At 37.1% G+C, this 18,876-nt stretch overlaps 2 protein-coding genes across 3 annotated transcripts; one reads left to right on the forward strand and one right to left on the reverse strand.

Annotated features, from left to right (window-relative positions):
• Positions 1-3,233: 3,233 nt before the first annotated feature.
• si:ch211-150o23.3 lies at positions 3,234-9,901 on the forward strand. Of its 2 annotated transcripts, none has more exons than XM_038305995.1 (8): positions 3,234-3,638; positions 4,480-4,533; positions 4,618-4,929; positions 5,095-5,403; positions 6,380-6,694; positions 6,773-6,922; positions 7,010-7,065; positions 8,554-9,901. In XM_038305995.1, the coding sequence occupies exons 1-7, from the start codon at positions 3,608-3,610 to the stop codon at positions 7,051-7,053; spliced, it is 1,215 nt and encodes a 404-aa protein (XP_038161923.1). In that variant the 5' UTR covers positions 3,234-3,607; the 3' UTR covers positions 7,054-7,065; positions 8,554-9,901. The 2 variants fall into 2 exon arrangements, with proteins under 2 accessions (XP_038161923.1, XP_038161922.1); XM_038305994.1 differs by having other exon boundaries at positions 3,235-3,638; positions 8,557-9,901.
• A 906-nt stretch (positions 9,902-10,807) lies between these two features.
• On the reverse strand, positions 10,808-18,341 carry emd (emerin (Emery-Dreifuss muscular dystrophy)). Its single transcript, XM_038305982.1, has 7 exons — positions 18,113-18,341; positions 17,852-17,950; positions 14,966-14,997; positions 14,702-14,727; positions 14,570-14,623; positions 14,427-14,480; positions 10,808-12,126 (listed from the first exon to the last, which is right to left on the reverse strand). Exons 1-7 carry the CDS (start codon positions 18,192-18,194, stop codon positions 11,925-11,927), a joined length of 549 nt encoding a protein of 182 aa, XP_038161910.1. The 5' UTR covers positions 18,195-18,341; the 3' UTR covers positions 10,808-11,924.
• Between the last annotated feature and the right edge of the window lie 535 nt (positions 18,342-18,876).

The raw sequence follows: 18,876 nt of genomic DNA on the forward strand, positions 1-18,876 counted from the left end.
AAAACAAAAGGTTACATTTCTATAAAGTTTATTTTTATTATAAAAGAAACCTTTTTTAAAAACTTTTATTAAAAGCTTTATAAAAAAAAAAATATCAGGAATTGTTCAGATGTTGCAACATTGATTAAGAGAGGAGTATGTCATGTGAGAGTTTGACTTTTTATCTAAGAGGGAAATAAGACATGAGGACAGGGATAGGCTTATAATTATATATTTTCCAAACCATGTTGTGACTATAAACCTGTCAACAGATCTGTAGCTGCTTATTACTGAGTAGCTGTTCATCTTGATGACACATAGACGATGAGGACAGGTTGTTCTTTTTGTGTTTATATTGAAAGATTAATATATTTTTCACTTTTTTATAGGAAATAGACAAAATTATTCATATCCCTTGAATTTGTTTTCCAATTTCATCCATTATAACCACTGATTATAATGAATTTGAATGGAAGTTTGCATGCAAGATTGTAAAATATTAAAATGATCAATTGTTTTTATCCTGAATTAGAACTTTTCATTATCACCTTTTGTTGCAGCTGAAGTCTTCCAAGGTATGTCCCTACCAGTTTGTCATATCTCTAGACTGAATTTTAGGGCCGTGATAATCAGATTTGAATTCTTTCCAGATACTGTTTTGTCTGAAGGACTTAGCTTTGGAGTTTAACCTGTCCATTCTAATAAATAAACAAGGTTTGACGTAAACCACTCCATTAAAACCTTATGTTTAGGGTCATTGTCCTGCAGAAGGGTGAACCTTCCTATCGCTCTTAAATAATTTTCAATTTAACAGTTTCTCTTCCAGCAATGACCTTTAAACTATCCGATAATGTTTATGTAAGGACGTCCTATGTGCTCGTTCCCATTTTCACTTACCGGTGGTGAGTTTGACATAGTGGAAAAAATAGCAAATCTCCTTTTGGAATGTAAGCTTAAATGAACGATGCAAACAGCAACTATTAAACAGAGCGTGCAGGAGGAGAAATGGGCTCTCGCATAGGTTTAATAGGTATTCCCTCTCAGGAGCAGGTACAGGGTTGTGCATGTGCATTTTTTTGTAGAGTGGAGAGGGCGGGACTTTTTGAAAATTCATGAAAATCCTCCACTATAGCTATGAGGTCACATCCCAAAGGGGAGGATTTGAAAAACAAACTTTTTTTCAAGTGGTATATGGCAGTTGTATTATTATTACTAAAATTAAGAGAGAAAAAAATGATTTATCGGATTTGGTAGGAAGTAAATAAACAGACATTAAATTTTTAAGCCATATTAAGTAAATTTACTCTATGCAGTGTTGTTTTTTCAAGCTGGTAATTATGATGATCTGCCAAATGCAAAAGTATTTCTGCTCTTAAAAAAAACATAATATGGTACTATGCCCTTGAAATAAGTTAATGAAGTTTTTTTTTATTATTTCAAATGTAGATCATCTTATCCCATTGGCAAATTGTCTAACTGACTTGCTTAAATCAAAGGAAAATACACTTATTTCATAAGAAATGACAGCTTTGTAGTGTATGTTTTCAGTGCCTCCAGTTCTATGGGGCCATTGGCCCCTGTTGGACCCTCTATAGAACCGCCATAATCTTCAAAGTTTGCATTTACAAAAACATCCTTAAGTTATAGTTTGGCTTCATCAATGGCTATAAACTTTAAACGTACTTTAAGTTATTTAATTTTGAAGTGGTTTGGTAGGGAATGAATGAATCTACTTTTTTAAAATGTGTTTATAAGTTTAAGACTTTAGAGTAGCATCTCTATTAGTGTTGAGCTCCACAAACATTATGCTTCCATATTCAAATAGCGAACGACTTAAATCTTATGGAGGACCAACTCTTCCATATTTAAAAATAAATACAGAAATAAATAAATGCTCAATAAATAGATAAGCATACAATTAATTGCCCCCAAAAATACAATAAACAAATAAATGTAGGTAGAAATTAAATTATATAGTGAGACATAAATGTATGAATCTCTTTTAATTAGCTTCTGTATTTATTGCCCTTTGTAATAATTAACTTATTTATTTATTGTTTGTTATAATCTTCAACTTCATTTATTTATTACTTATTTTTTAAAGTATTTATTTAAGTGCATGTGATAAAATTTTTGTGTGTTTTATTCTTCCTTTGTATTTTTTTTTACCCTATTTATTTCTTCAACGCTATTTATTTCTGCCTGTCGTTTTTACATTTCTGTCTGCATTTCTGCCTCATTATGTAAATGAGGAGGGCTGTGTCTAAGAGGGTCAACTTCTGCTCACTGGTTGGCGGCCCATCTTCTTAACTCACAGAGCTCCGAGTATTAAGTTAAAAGTTTTTTTTTCAGTTGGTGTTGTTCAGTAAAAGTACATTTTAAGATAATTTGAGGCATTAACATTATACGTTTAAGCATCACTATAAGGCCCATTTACCGATTTTATGCATAATGAAAAATAAAAAATTAATTCCAAAGTTGGAAGGACTGCAGACCTCCGAGGGTAATGACAGCCAGGGCTAATCCTCACCCGTCTGCTGCGGCCCTCTCTCGGCATATCAGCGTGTGAAGGACCGCTGGCTATGATGGCCATTTTTTTGTTTTATTTTGCAAAGTATTCATTTGATTTGTGTTATTCCGTCTGTGTTAATTATTTGATTCATTTGCATAATGAGGCAGAAATGCACACAGAAATGTAAAAACGACAGGCATAAAATAAATAGTGTTGAAGAAATAAATAGGGTAGAAAAATACAAAGGAAGAATAAAACAGACAGAAATATTATCACATGAACATAAATAAATACGCAATAAGTAATAAATAAATAAAGTTGAAAATTATGATGGACAATAAATAAATTTGGTAATTATTACAAAGGAGAATAAATAAAGAAGCTAATTAAAAGAGATATGTACATTTATGTCTCACTGTATAATCTATTTCTAACTACATTTATTTGTTTACTGTATTTTTGGAGGCAATTAATGGATTATATGCTTATTTATGTATTTGAATTGAGAGAGCTTCCTGGAGGGGAAGCGCAACGTCTTCAAATCTTGGAAACCAAGTCCAGTGGATTGTTTTTTTTTATTTTTTTAAACTTTTACGGAAAAAAGTATTGAGTATTTATTTATTTATGTAATTATTTTTAAATATGGCACAAGTGGTCCTCCATAAAGTCTTGTTCTTTTAAAGCCTGCTTTGAATTTGAAGCCACGCCTCCTTGCGTGTCGAGCCCCCGGAAGTGGGAGGCTGCAGCTCAAGCTGCCGTTGGTGCTGACCTCTGCCTGTCGCAGGGGGAAAATGAGGCTCCGCATGGAAAATCAACTGGGAAGTCTGGAAGAACTGCGCGGCTTGGAGCTAAAACAGCTGAAGTGAAGCTTATGAGAGAGACAACCACCCAGGCCTTCTCTAGAAACCTCCGTAACTAAACTTTAACGCCGTTATTAAACGTTAATTAAACATATTTAGCAGGATAATGTCTCCTATTTCGCTCCAGCTGTTGGTTAGCCGTTAGCTTCCCTCCCCGTTGTGTCCATTGTTGCTCCGGTTAGCGGATGTTTTTCAGCATCTGTCAGCGGTTCATTCACCAGGACAGCCGGATGTCTGATGGGAGGCTGAGGGAACAATGCTGAGATTCCTCCGTGTCATTTTAACAGGTAAGGTAGCTTTGCTAGGTAGCACTGTGTCGCTCCCTATATTCGTTTTACATGATTATGCAACACGATTAGCAGCTAACATTTGGGTTTTAACTTTCTGTTAGATGTAGAAGGACTTTAAAATATTTTTATAGCTGTTTCTGAAATATAAATAAGTTGAGGGAAAATGTTACTAACCCCACCTGATCTAAATGTGCTAGTCTGTAAATTATAATTATCCTAGTTGGTATTAAAAAACTGACCAATTTACATTAAGGCATTAGCTTTGTGTGCATATGGCAACAGTGGGAAGGAACATCTCCTTTTCCACTCAAACCTGACTCAGTGACTTACACATTTCGTTTTGTACAGCTCTCATTGCATTTCCAGTTTCTTAAAGTGCGGCAGTGATCAAATGTAAACATTGTGGGGGAAAAAACATGCATTGACATGATCAATTTGGTGCAGTGTGAGTGGATATGTGCATTTGCTGAATCAAAAACTTCATTGTGCTAAATGCTCACATTGATTAAACTAAAACAAATCAGACTGGTGTGAAAAGTTGGGTTGATCTTAAGTATATCTTAAGGTTGTTGGTTCTATTCCTCCTGTCACAGGCCTCTCAGCAGGGCACTTCTCCCTATGTTCCCTGCCAAATCTGCATTCCAGCATATGGGTATTATTGGCTCAATCTGGTTTGTGTTATCAGTATGATTTAAAAACATTGGAAATTTAGTTTACCACTTGTAAATAATTTAATTACTTATCAGAGGATAATAGTCTGAAAATAAATGACCAAAACTGTTTTCAATAGTTTTACAGATAAATCTATAACTGCTTGTTTTTTTTTTTCCCCTCACAGGCCTTTTGGCTGCTCGGTGCGATGGAGTAGGAGCTTTCGGGGTTGGTGCATATGGTGAGTGTTGGATTGACGCTAAAGACTTCATCCACTTCCTTTGTTGCTGCTCTCGTCTATTCTCGTTTTCTCTTTGATCCACAGGTGGGGTTAGAGTAGTGAACGGGGATGATCACTGTTCTGGTAGAGTCGAAGTAAACCTTCATGACAGCTGGGGGACTATTTGCGACCGTGACTGGAATTTGCAGGCAGCTAGTGTGGTTTGCTCGGAGCTGGGTTGCGGCTTCGTGGAATCTGCTGTTCGCGGTGGCGGGTTTGGCCCAGGCAGTGGAAACATTGCCCTGGTCTCCGTTCATTGCAAAGGACATGAATCCAGTTTGATCCATTGTGATGCCTTCATTAACACAAACGCCTTCATTTGCACCCATCAGAATGATGCTGGTGTGAAATGCTCAGGTGAGATAGCCGGGAAAGCCGGATAGAATTACACAGAGTGTAATTCAGTCTGCTAAACCACTGTTGACACAGTGCGGGAGGCGTGACATTTGTCTTTTAAGCATCGTTTATAAACACCTGGATTCCATTGTAAGCATCTGAAACGTGCCCCTGTTTTTCTCTCAGGTAGTCTAATGGAGCCCAGGCTCACAGTGCTGTCGCCTCATCATGTGTTCTCTGTGGGGGAGTCCGTTTACTTTTACTGCACCATCCAACCTCGTAACCGCGTCAGCAACGTCCATCTTTACAAGCATGGAGTCGATACGCCACTGGTCACACAGAGCGCTGACCCGACGCAGATCGGAGTGAGCCTCGTTCTGTCTGATGTGGAAACCTATCAGCAAGGCAGCTACAGCTGCCAGTACAACATAAAGGGGGGTTTCCCTCCCCACCTGATCACATCTCCACCCAGCCATCCTGTCAATATCACTGTGGGTGAGTGGGAATCTGTCTTACTTGTATAAGTATTTGATCACTATTTGTTTTTATGCTCTTCTTGCTTTGGAAGTTTTTCCACATTTTCTTCTTTAATGTTAAAAAAAACATAAACAGGAAAATGGGATCCAGCTGTTTTCAGTTTAGTGTCACTATAGATATGGATGTTCTGTGAAAAGGAGAGATTAATTGGAGAGCAAGGAACACAGCAGGGAGATAGAGGATGAAAGTAGTCTAAAGCAGGGTGGTTTTGGACAACGATCTCCTTTAAATATCTCCGATTGATCCATCATCTATTAAGGGAAAGAGTATGACTCATGTGGTTACCATGACGTGGCTGCTCACACAATAAGAATGTAAGTGAGTATAACTGGTTAGTTATTTATTGTGAACTTCATGAATGTAGTGTTATTAGAGGAGTCCTTAGTTGGGCCGTGTTAAAGAAATCTATTTTTTTTCCAATTCTGAGTTGATTTTCCTACTAATTCCTAAAGATTGATTAATACTGTTAAAGATTGATTAAAAAATATTTTCCTTTGGCTACCATTACTTTATTAATTTTTCTGTTGATGGTGAATATAATACTACTATCAATATGCTAACATAACAACACAGAAGGGCTGCAGCCATCAAATATTTTAGTAATCAATTCATCTTTTGATTATTTTCTTTAATTAATCAGTTGATCTCAAATGGTATAATTTTAATAAGTTAACATTTCTAAATAAATCAATGTTTAAAAAAAAAAAAAAAAACTTTGTTGTGAATTTTAGTCATTAAGTAATTAAATGTCAACAGTTAGGGTTAGGGTTAATAATAATATAGTAATAATGAGTACTTCTCTAAGTTTGGTAGTTAACTAGTTTGTAGTTCCAACTACTTATATATATTTCATAAAAGTTTCTGGTATGTTTGTCATTTATCTAATTTCTGCTGTTTTAGTTTGATCAATCTCTTTTTTTTTAATCTTTTGCAGTTGACCTCCTGACCCCCCAGCACTGGTACAACACTTCCTCTGAGGCCCCGCCAGGCTCTGTCATCAAAGGCGAGAGTTTTAATATTACTTGTTCCACCCCCCGACAGTACCCCGGCGCTTCCTTCCAGCTCCGATTGGTCCGCTCCAACGGCACGGTCCGGCAGTCACTCCCAGCTGCCTTCCAGTCTGTTACTTTCACCTTCCCCAACGCCCAGAGCTCCAACGAGGGGTACTATTACTGCCTGTATCGGGTCCAGCTGGGCGGACGTACGTTTGTCTCCAGAGAAAGCCAGCCTCTACCTATAGCAGTTAAAGGTGAGGCAGTGTTAAATTGTCTAGATGGGATTCTGGGTGTTCAGAATAAAGTTTGGGCCTGACTCCTCCTACTTTCAGATCCAGATCCGCTCCTAAGCCCCATGGTGATCAGCTGGCTTGTGTCTGGGGTGACTTTTGTCGTAGCTGTCATCATTATTTTAGCTGTGGCGAAGGTTTCGTGTAACAAGGAGAAGAAGCCCTCTGAGTTAGAGCGGGAGACCAGAACCTGTGAGTTAATCTCTGTCAGCAAAGCTCAAGGCTCTAGAACTCCTCCTGTGGGTCCAATTAGACTTACACATGTTCTTCTCTTCACAGGTGTGGACAACACTTACGTTGCCTTATCAGTAGATAAGCTATGACGGAGTCTGCAGGTAACCCATAGTTCTCTGCTTAAGTGCAACCTTTGAACTCCTAGAGAAGATTTGTTAATTTTTCATTTTAGCTTTAAATTATTACATTTTACAGCTGAAAATTAAATCCACCATATAATAAACAGAGTGTCTGACTTTAAAACACTTTTCTTTTTCTTTTTGACACCCTTTTTATCCTGTTGTAGCTTTTAATAAAGCAATTAGCTAATGGTTGCTGCAGGTCAGGCTCTGCAGGATAATCCCAAATGCTGTCAAACGAGCAGCAGGGTGAGATTCACATGGGTGATTTCCATTTCATTAAAATCTTGAGTTTCAAAGGGCACCAGCAGATAATGATCATTTATTATAATTTCTATTGAAGTGGAAGAATGATTTCTATTGATCTGATTTGACTTTTTTATGAAGGAACAAATATTAATAAAATATTATTTGATTTTAATTCATTTAAACTATTTTATTGTTATACACAGGTCTAGAGGGTGCTCCTGTGATTCAATCTCTCAGTGGTGCAACTACAAAAAGAAGAAAAAATCTGAATTAGCAGAACTGAAAGAATGTGGATAAAGATGTTTTGTTCAAGTTGGGCTGAGTTATGACTAGGATAGCTGGAGTTAAATACAACCTGCCACAGGCGGCTACGCTCCACCCCTTCTATTCATTCGGCTAGCTAATCTGAATCGTTCAATTCCTTTTTGAGAGCGAGATCATCTGTGGTAGTAGCACTACACATCTTCCAGGCATGTGAATAAAACTAGCAGCAGTTTAGCAGACAGGATGAACGAATGGTAGCTGGCATGTGCGGACGACGTCATACAAGCGCCGCTTCATTTTTAAAAGATATAAATATAAAAAATATAACCACGGATGTCTGGGGGAGGTGATTCGCTTACATGTTATGAATGCTGGCGTACCATAAAGAATAAATTATGAACAGTTTAGTTTGTGCCTTCAAGTCGTTGCCCATAGGAAGACGTTATAACCTAATGGAATATCTTCAGAACAGCTCCAAATGACACAAAACTCCTATGGGTGAGTAGAACATGATGTAATAACATAAAATCAAGGGCCCAATGTAAAAGAAAAAACAAAAAAAAACAGCATTTCCCTTTAAGGTCCAAATCTAAAATTCAAAGTATTCTAATGCTAGTTTCCAAAGAGCGTTGCGCAAAAATATGAGTGGGTTGATTTGCAAAGCTGGTGGAGACATAACCACGATTTTTGCAGGTGTAATTTTAGTAAATGGTTATTGTAGAAAATCTTGATTAAACAGGGCTAAATACAATGTACATTTTAAATGCAACAACCAGAAGTCAAACCGGGGTTCATATTCATTCTGTAGTATGACCCATGACTCTATCCATAAAATCCAAGCAAAAAGAAGGTTGCATGTCTTAAATCAAAAGGTTCAGCCGATATTTTTAAAGCACTTGTTACTTTATTTATACCTTCATTGCGCTAATCAGATTCTCCTCTTATTATTATTTTAATCAGATTTAAAGGTGTGGACATCATGAGGCATCCAACCATCTCCAGGTATATTTGAACTGCAGCAGATATGCATCAGAAGCCAGAAACCTGCTAATCACCAGCTACTGATGGTTGCTGGAGCCGTTTTACGACGGTCTGGATGAGACAGAGACTCTTATTCAACACTACAGCGACATTTTATGAGACTGCATTGGCTTTGCATCCTTATGGGAAAACATCATAGGTGATATTCCACACCATGCAATCATAATGTTTTTTTTTTATAGTAAACATACTGTACTTTTAACATGTCTAAGTTAATTTTTTCTGGTTTCTCTCTGTATGCATTACTTATGTTGTTACTAACACCAGGACCACGTTTCAGAAAGTGGGATAAGTGAGAACTCAGAATAGGTTATGGGGTAAATCACTGGATTTTTATTTGTTTGTTTCAAAAAGCCACATAGCCGGTTATCCAGTTACTTCGTGAACCAACTCTAGTTGGGATTTAGATTTCTTGAAATCATCTTGAGTCTGTCACACATTTGAGCTGAGATTAGAAACATTTGTCTGATGTTGGAGAGCAAAGACTCTTTATCCTCCACATATTTAGAATTTTACATACTGATTCATAGATTTTTCTTTAGCATCACGGTTTTCACCAGAGTCAGTAATTAGTCTTGATAAAATGAAAAACAAGTACTCTGTGCTTCACTTAGTGTCAGCTCAATCTGCCATCGGATCCAAAACAATTCATAAATTGTGTCATGTAGTACTCATTTAGTCTTTTTCTCCTAAATAGTTTTAGTTTTGATCAGTCCTTATTTATAAATAAGTTTTGCTGACAGAAAAGCTTGAAAAATTTAGCGTTGTATAATAAGTTTATTACACCTCAACAACAAAGTTTTCTGTTTCCTTGTTTTAAATCCACAAGATAGATAAGATAAAAATTCCACAGCTATCAGTGAAAATATTATAGCTGTTATCACATTTTGAGATTTCAAACAATATACATTTTTGTATTTCAGTGTTTCCAGGCATAAGTGGTAGCATATATAGTGTTCTCTTTCATTAAACACATTTACTTGTAAAAACACCTCGTCCAGCTGTTTCATAGGAAGGGACAGAAACAAATCTTAATATCAGCTGAATGTTTGCTATTTTTCATATTAACTCATGAACCAAGGTTTAACTACATACATATTAATTTTACTTTGCGTGTAAAACTGGGGGCTGCACTGTAGAGCAGTGGGTAGCACCAGGTTTGATTCCCGACCGAGGTCTTTCTGCATGGAGTTTGCATGTTCTCCCTGAGGATGTGTGGGTTCTCTCCAGGTACTCCGGCTTCCTCCCACAGTCCAAAAACATGACTGTTAGGTTAATTTGCTTCTCTAAATTCTCCTTAGGTGTGCGTGTGTGTGTGAATGGTTGTTTGTCTCTGTGTTGCCCTGCGATGGACTGGCGACCTGTCCATGGTGTATCCCGCCTCTCGCCCATTGACTGCTGGAGATAGGCACCAGCACCCCTCATGGCCCCAGCAGGGATAAGCGCGACAGGCTGATAACTGAACCATCCCTTATTTAAATTGATCTTGATTTAGTACTAAATCCTTTTAGTACCTGCTGGTTTAAAGCTAAACATATTTCACACACAGAGAATTACATTCTTTTTTAATGTTAAATTAAAAGTAGTGTTAAGTAGAAAACTTAATTCTCTATCAACCACTAATGCACCAACTGATCTCTGCAGAGTTACATCTTGAGGCTTATTTCCTCCGTTGCTATGGTGGATTATATTTTCTGCACTCCATTCATGGCTTCAAATTATGCCCCTGTTTACCCTGAACTGACATCACTCTTGAATATCACAAATTCAAATTAGTTGCTTGTAAGATAACTGCACACTACTCAGAATAGTTTCATCTCACTTTCTGAAACAAGGAGCTGGTGAACATTTTATCAGCAGTATCTACGCACTTATTCTCAGAACAATAACTATTATAAAATGTATTTCAAGACTAACACTTCTATGCATCTTTTCTCTTTTCCATAATGCACTTGTTTTTTTTTTTAAATAGAATCTATAGTTGATTAAAATAAAGTGAGAACTTTGTGTTAGACAATGGAAACAAGTTACTGATGGTACTTTTCTTTGGACCAGACTACAACACAAGGCTGCTAGGTGCCTCGTTTGGTAGCCTGCTATTTGTTTTTTTGTATGAGTTATCCAAGTCTAAGGCACCTTTGTTCCTGAATAAAAGACTTAAAAGTTTAAATTCTTACATTACAAGCTCTTTATTATATTTATTTATGAAAACCAAGTACAAAACAAATTACATCCTCTGAATATGTGGAGAATGTAGTATAAAAGTGCTGCACCTCTGTGAAAAGCATAAACTTTAAAGCATCACAGCATTTTTTTTACTTCGAAAAACCTTTCGTGTGTCGAACACTGAATGCAATTTACAATTTCGTCAGAATCAATATTAAAATGTAGAGGCACTTGAATTTAAGTCTTTCCCAAATATATATTAATGGTAATCGTCAGCAAAAAGGAGGCAATGTTGCTGCTTAAAATATTAAAATTTAATGCAATTCAGAAGAATAAACAAATCCGAATTCAGAAAAGGTTTTTGGAAAAAAAAAATTTGCTTTTAGTAAAATTTTCTACCCATTACTTTAGTGTGCAGACATTTCCCTGGGAGTTCAGATGTTACACAGATGGGATCCTCTGGCTTCTACTAGAACTGGGATTTCTTTTTAAGGATTGAAATATCAATTTAGATCAAAACACAACATTTTAATAACACAATAAAAATTCTACTTTTTCCAAATCCATAACATTGGTAAAAATGCATTTCCTTCTTCTAGGCCAAAATGGCAGGAGGACTTGGAGTGCATCAGACAACCCTACAATTATGTGATTAATGGAGAGCTGCTATCCAAATACAAAAAAAACCCAAACCTAGCTTGCTTTGTTCTGCAGTTTGACTCACAGGCGTTTTGTAGTGAATCAAGGAGGTTGTATTTTGCCCTTACATGTAGAGTCATGCAAAAAAGAACGGACATTCCTATTAAATCAACAGCTTTTTTTGTTTTCTCTCCATGTTAGCCTTATTTTTTGACTCAACATGGCAGAGAGGTTTTGTACTCTTTAAGTTACATAAAAAACTATATGGTTTTTAAGGTAAAACCTAAATTTAACAGGGTGTACTTTTTTAGCAATAATTGCAGCTTAGGTGCAAACAAACTTTAGCTTACAAAAAAAAAGAAGACAAATATTGCATCAACCACAATTTAGGCAGTCTGAATTCCCAAGATACATTTACCCATTTTAAATGCAAATTAAGTATACCATCCCTATACATCCAACCAAAAAAAAAGAGAGAAAAATCACACTATTCCTTTGATTGATTCGTTTGTCTCCATGCTGGAGAAGACCAAGTAGAGGAAGACTGCCAGACCCAGGAAGAAGATGAGCTGAAGCCACAAAGGGATGAGACGGGACGACTGGGCCTTTGGTACCTCCGACTTACTGGCTGTGGATTTTAAGTAGGAGTTACTGTAGGTGGACGGTGTGTCATACATGTTGGGCCTGAAACAACAAGTCAGGATATGGATGATATTTCCTCATGTATCGACTTGAACCTAAAAAGATAACAATTTAGTCTACAACACTCAGATTCATTCAGATTTGAATTAGTCCACAATTATGTCACATTAATCAGCCAAATTAAAAGTTAGGCATACTACAGCATTCTTTATTTTACCATTATAGCAGAGGCACTCAAGTCGACTTCTCAAGAGCTGCCCTCCTATGACTTTTAAATGCCGCTCTTCTCTAAGGCTACGTTCACACAGCTGCCTGAAGTGACCCAAATACGATTTTTTTTCCTCATATGCGACCTGTATCTGATCTTTTTTTATGGCAGTCTGAACAACACAGATCTGACTTTTTCCAGTGCGACCGAGGCCACTTGTCTATGTGGTCCTGAATCCCATATGAATCTTGATCTTTTTAAATGCCACCTGTGTCTGAACGGCCAGGTCGCATTCATCCGACCTGAACGCCATTAATACTCAACAAAGGTCACTATTCTGCATCTTGCTACGCAGAAGCGGCTAGAAAAACAACAACCATGGTGGATGATAATGCGGAGAGTAGTATTTATGTTTAACCATATTGAAAAGATTGATTTTTTTTAAGGTTGGGAAAGATGGCTAGAAGTGCTCCAGCACTACCATCCATGTTTACTTCCGTAAACACAGAGCACGCTTGCTTGTGACGTCATTTCGCTCTCTACTATGCATGCGGGAAACTTGTGTTGTATGAATGCAGTTCAATCAGGAGATTACATATAAGTCGCATATATTTGCAAATGTGAACGGCAACGCAAAAAATAAAACATAAAATTTGGATTTTCACAAAAAATCTGAATTGAGCATTAAGGCCTGCAGTGTGATTCTAAAGGCTTAGTCCCCTCATTTAGCTCAGCAGAGGCATGGTAACAAGCCACTCGTTTGATTCAGGTGTGTTAAAAATGGGCCGCAACAAAAAGTTCAAAGGATAGTAGCTCTTGACGACTGTACTTTTGCACCTCTGAATTTACGTAATAAAACAGTAAGTAACTAAAACTACCAACTAACTACCAAGTAACTACATGAATGCATTTGTTGAGGCATTTGAAAACAGCAATCAGCTAATGCCCCCATCTCTGAACGCATCCTAACGCTACCAGACTGAAAACGGAAGCCCTTTGTACGAGTAAAGATGTAGAGTGAATTAAACTTGGATGTTCAGTGAGAAATAGAATTAAAAAATAAAATTTGCAGATGCGCATATAAGTGGCTAATGGCTAGTGTATACTAGGGTTGTCACAATACTAAACTTTTCAACTCGATACGATACTAAGTAAAATATTTGATACTCGATACCCTTTTCGATACCACAACAATAAAAACAAAGACTCTAAAGTTCAACAGAAATATTTTCATTACTAAAAAAATACAATAAATAAAAAAACAATAAGAATAATATTTTGAGGTTGTATGCTGTGCACAATATTAAGCAAGCTTGGTAAAAAACTTACAAAATTAAAATTAAGTGTTCCTTCCTTGGCTATGCTTTGCAGACATAACAATGACACTAGCCAAACCGGTTAAACAAAAATAATTCTCAGCAGCTGCACCTGTTACAAAAAAAGTCTGAAACTGAAAAATGCAAAGAATTATTCAATCACAGTGTTCAGAAAGTGCATTTTCCACTATTCTGCACTTTAGATGGCTGTATCGATACTTTTAAAAATGAGTATTGTATCCGGATACAACGTTTCAGTATCGATACTTTTGACAACCCTAGTGTATACTAAAAAAAATTTTGTTAAGTATAAACTCTGTGTATACAAAATGACAATAAAAGTTGTCGAAGCCTAAGCTACAGCGATATAAGTAGCCACTTAAAAGCAAGATGGTTTTCTATAATTGAGACAATTCTGCTGAGCCTGCAGGAGAACCTGACTTTAAGCTCAAAAGAAACATCTGCAGAGCTACTTTGTTTGATCCTTTTGAGATTGGGTTGCAGAAGCTATATTAGATAAAGAAGTAAAACTGATGTCTCTACCCCCAAAAATAAAGGTAGATTTCATAATGTCTTTATATAACCTGCATTTACAGTAGACTGATTTTTTTTTAAACTTTTGGGTTGATATAGATTTGGCAAAAACTGGCCATGTTCCACAAACCGAAAACAGGAAGCCGGTTTCTGCATCTTGTCTCACTATTTGAGGAACCTATGTAATAAGATTTAACTTCTAGGGTAATATTGGAAGAATCTAATGGAGGTTAGCAGAAGGAGATGCTACACTTGACACTAAATCATTTTTCACAGATACTTACGTATAACCTCTTTCTCTGTATTCAGGTTTTGACTTCGAGTAGCTGGAGTAGGACCTGCAGACAATCATATGACAGTGTAGCTGTAGAAAGAGTTTTTCTTTATAATATAACCTTTTAATTTCAAGAACTGAATTATAACTTACTCGTTTTGATATTCCCTCTCACTCCATTCTGTCTTGGATCTCATATAGGGCTCCCTACAACAATAAGACACACTGGTTTATGATTGCTTTCATTAAGTAAATACAGTGTGGAAATAAAACAAAGAAACTGACCCTTCTTCATACATCTCACTTCTGGGCTGACAGGAGAGAGAGAAAGTTAAACACGTGTACTGCCATCTACACTATAAGCTGTTTCTACTTTTAGTTCATTTGTTTAGGATTTATTTTTAAAATAAAGATAATATTGAATCGTTTTAGTCAAGACAAATATTAAATGTGACTGTAGTGAAGTAAAGTGAAGTAAATATCACTTTGCAGGATCCAGGCCTAACTTTGATAAACACAAACCCTTAAGTAGAGCTTAAAGATACTTACTGGTGTCCTGTAAACATAGGTGACCTCCTCCTCTGTAACAAAAAACAAAGATCATATTAAACTTAAAGCTCCAGCGCATCCATAACATTCCTGCAAATACAGCCTGCTGTCTGGCAGCAGCTCTTCCACTCAGATCTGCTACTCTTAAAGTATGAATGGTATATGGTAAATGGCATGTACTTATATAGCGCCTTTATTCAAGTTAGGAGACTTGACCAAAGCGCTTTACACTACATTCATTCACCCATTCACACACACACTCACACACTGATGGTGGCAAGCTACATTGTAGCCACAGCTGCCCTGGGGCTCACTGACAGAAGCGAGGCTGCCGTACACTGGCGCCACCGGGCCCTCTGACCACCATCAGTAGACAATGCGGGTGAAGTGTCTTGCCCAAGGACACAACGACAATGAAAGTCGGAGTCGGGGCTTGAACCGTCAACCCTTCGATTACAGGGCAAACTCCTACATCCAACGCCACTGTCGCCCACGGTCATTTAAACATTTTAATTAAGTGCTGACCAACCAATTCTAATTCAAGTTCCTTACAGTTACATTTAGGACTCCAAAGACCTTTAAATGACCAATTAAATATTTAAATAATTTGTATTTGACTTATTTCTAATCATTTCTGAACGGTTGTCAGTTATGCTACTAAGTTGATGTTTTTTTTATTTATATTTTTAAATAAGACACTTTTAAGAACAGAAATTTGAATTAAAAAATAAAAAATAATGTATTACGTGAGCATACGTACAAATTTAGGATGTAACAGAATATAATTAAGGACCTAGTGTATAGGAATATTCAGACATTTTAAGGCCTTGCAGGTCCCATATTATGCAAAATTCACTTAACATTTTCCAACAGCCATATTGGTCCAGAAGCCTGTGCATGAGGTTCAAAAAATGAACCTGATACTCAGGCTAAACCTGCCCTCTAGCATCTTAGCTAACACATTTCTCTGCTAAGCTAAGCCAAGCACAGCAGCTGCACTGTTAATAGCTGCATTGAGACAAAAGTCTTCTTTTTTTTTTTTTTTTCCCTCAGCCTGTAAATATGTTAGCACTGCAGATAATGTTTGTAGCGTTGGTTGTTTTGATAAGTTTTTTATAAGATGGATAATCTCTGTTCTTCACAGAGAGACTTTTCTTAACATCTGCAGTAACTCTGATTGTGTGCTTGTGTTAAATCACTTTTTTACTAGCAGCTCTGTTGGTCCATTAGAGCAGATAGAGGCCACAGCAGTTCAGGCTAACTGACTACTGGGTGTATTGTTTGTTTATTAAAAGGTTGTTTACAGTTTACGGTTTCCAGCCTTCCCTTGGAAAACAGGATGTATTTAGAATAAACACTCTGGGTTCTGTACTGAGATTATTAGAGCGACATTTTTCCATATTTCTAATTGAATAAAAAAATCTGGATTATTGTTTTTAACAAAATAAATAAATGGCATTGAGCAGGTATATGGTCAAGATGCTCGTGTAATACACTTTAGACAGATTTTATTTGTCATTTTGTTTACACAAGTGTAAAACAAAAAGTAATTTCGTTTGGAAACAGCTCACTGGACAATTTTATCTTTTTATAAGTGCAGCCTTGAAAAATAGTAAAAATGACTGTAAATTTACAGTCCTAACATTTTTTTGTTATGTATTCTCATCACTAATACGCCTCTCAGAGCGGTCTGTTACAGCCTATCGTTAAGGTCGGCCTTTTTCTTCCGTCATATTTGCTCTCCTAGCCGCCATCATTATGAACTCTGACTGGTAGTCATGGTTGTGGAGTTGCTGCCTTCGGGAGAGCGAGGGTTTGGAAAACAAAACAGCTCATTTAGAAGAGGGCTGAATGAGGAGGTTTGCTGCTAGATGCTAGCTGTGTTCACTTCCAGTGGCTGCATCCTTTAAAGGACCCAGCCTACCTGGACTGGCTCCTTCAAAGGTAGTTAAAAGAAAATGGGTGGAAGAGTTTGGATATAATAGGGACCGGGTCCAGCCTGCATTGGTCGGCCCTCAAATGTGAACAGACCACTGCAGCGCAACAACGTAATAGGCTGCAGATCTGGCCTTCGGAGGACACAGCCGCTGAATTGGAACACAGCTGCTATCCGAGAGGATTTTTCCTGCTCAAACAGTAAAAACATGCTCTGGAAGGCTTATCGTTAATAACAGTAGAACATGACACCTTTAAATCAACAGAATTAAGTTTAATGCCACCTGAAAAAATCCAACCAAAAAATTAAAGGTCATCCAAGGTCACATATTTGACAGACAGTAACAAAAAAAATGAGATAGCTCCTCATTACATTTACTTCTCTGGGTTATTGTGAAGAAACAGCAAAGCCAAAAAAACTGCTGCTTCATCAAGTTTCACCCTTTACTTATGGCTAAGATTTATGGATCACTACAGAGACAACAAGATCCTAATACAAGGGAACAAACTTCTTCAGCAGGGTAGTAAGGCTCAGCCTTAGAAATAAGACAAGAAGCCCTGCTAAACTGAGTCACATGAGGAGGTGTAGCCATTAGATCAGCCCTACAAAGGAAAGAACCCAGGATTTCTGGAAGGTTAGACCCTGGAGAATAACCCATCTGCTTTCATCTGGTGGATAAATCGGTATAAGAGAAATAAATCTGTGGTAGAATGATCAGAGGCTGGTTTTAAAATGCTGGCATCAGCCATAGATCAAAATTGATTAACTTGGCCTGCTGGAACACAGTAATGGCTGTTATGTAAATGATTTACATAGGGAAATCCTTAAAGAAACCCTGTGAGAAGAGTATTCGGTTACTATACTTCTATATTCTAAAACTAATGCATTTCTAAAACATCAGATTTAGTCTGATGTGTGTTTAAGTCAGCAGCTCATCAGTAAAAGCTCACCCTCCTCTCTGTAGTAGGTTTTGTCAGATGATGGTTTAGATTTCTTCCCTTTGGCCATGGCTTCCTTCAGCTTCTTCACATACAAATTCCTGGTGCTTTCTGTGAGGGAATAAACATTACATACAGGATATTAGGAATATCATTCAACCAAGAAGTCAAATCCCAGGTAGAAACTTCCCACAGACGGAGGGAACGACAGTGGGGGGGCCTGTGAGGTTCACACACACTGACGGTTAATCACACGCTGCTAACTTCACTCACCGACCACAGGTCCGTGTTTGATCCCGTACTCATCTAGCAGCTCGCTGATTTCCTGCGCAGACATGTTACTCAGCGAAGCCATTTCTACCTATTTTTAACAGATTCTGTCTTTAGTTCCGACACAGTTTCTGTTTACACAAAAAAGAAAATCCAGCGGGCTCCTCCTACATACTAAAGCTAGATTTTAATGGCAGCTCGCCGCGGTGAACATTCCTGCTACTTTTCGAATCCTAGCCCCGCCTTTTCAGATTGGTCTCAGACCGAAAACAAGCGCACTTTCAGTTAAACAGAGTATCACTTCCGGTTTTGCTTGTTTTCAGCTATGGTTTTCAGACTCGAAGCAGCGCCACCACCAGGCAGATATGAGTAATGTATAGTGTAACAAAGTAAAGTCAGTAGAAATAATCTAATAATAATATCAGGAAAATTTTTAATTCACAAATTAATCTCTTTTTTAGGAAAATGGTTATGGAAACCAAACTATTTAAATAACCTATCCTTTAGGGGTTAAAGAATTGTTAACACATGTATACTGTTTGTCAATGAATAAATATATTGAGGTTTTCCTTTTTTCACTAGTTTGCTCCCTTTATATTGGCTGTATTGGCTAAAACCAGCCAATCAGCTTTATCCCTGCACCTCTTATGAAGTCATCCAGCTGCAGCATAATTAGTATTTTCTGTGATTTTTAAAAACTTTTATTTAATTTTTTTTGTAAAGTTGGGTTGTGGAAATCCTTACTTAATTACCAAACAGTTTTAATT

This window comes from Cyprinodon tularosa, unplaced genomic scaffold (genome assembly GCF_016077235.1).
Source record: "Cyprinodon tularosa strain WSP-4 unplaced genomic scaffold, ASM1607723v1 ctg57, whole genome shotgun sequence".
NCBI lineage: Eukaryota > Metazoa > Chordata > Actinopteri > Cyprinodontiformes > Cyprinodontidae > Cyprinodon > Cyprinodon tularosa.

What these genes read in the sequence shown, in the direction of transcription:
- si:ch211-150o23.3 (XM_038305995.1), top strand. Translation starts at nt 3,608, where the DNA reads ATGCTGAGATTCCTCCGTGTCATTTTAACAG. An exon ending in TCTACCTATAGCAGTTAAAG is followed by an intron (nt 6,695 to 6,772) that starts GTGAGGCAGTGT and finishes TCCTACTTTCAG; the next exon opens with ATCCAGATCCGCTCCTAAGC. An exon ending in AGAGCGGGAGACCAGAACCT is followed by an intron (nt 6,923 to 7,009) that starts GTGAGTTAATCT and finishes TTCTCTTCACAG; the next exon opens with GTGTGGACAACACTTACGTT.
- emd (XM_038305982.1), bottom strand. Translation starts at nt 18,194, where the DNA reads ATGGCTTCGCTGAGTAACATGTCTGCGCAGGAAATCAGCGAGCTGCTA. An exon ending in AACCTACTACAGAGAGGAGG is followed by an intron (nt 14,998 to 17,851) that starts GTGAGCTTTTAC and finishes TTTTTGTTACAG; the next exon opens with AGGAGGAGGTCACCTATGTT. An exon ending in CCTATGTTTACAGGACACCA is followed by an intron (nt 14,728 to 14,965) that starts GTAAGTATCTTT and finishes CTCTCCTGTCAG; the next exon opens with CCCAGAAGTGAGATGTATGA.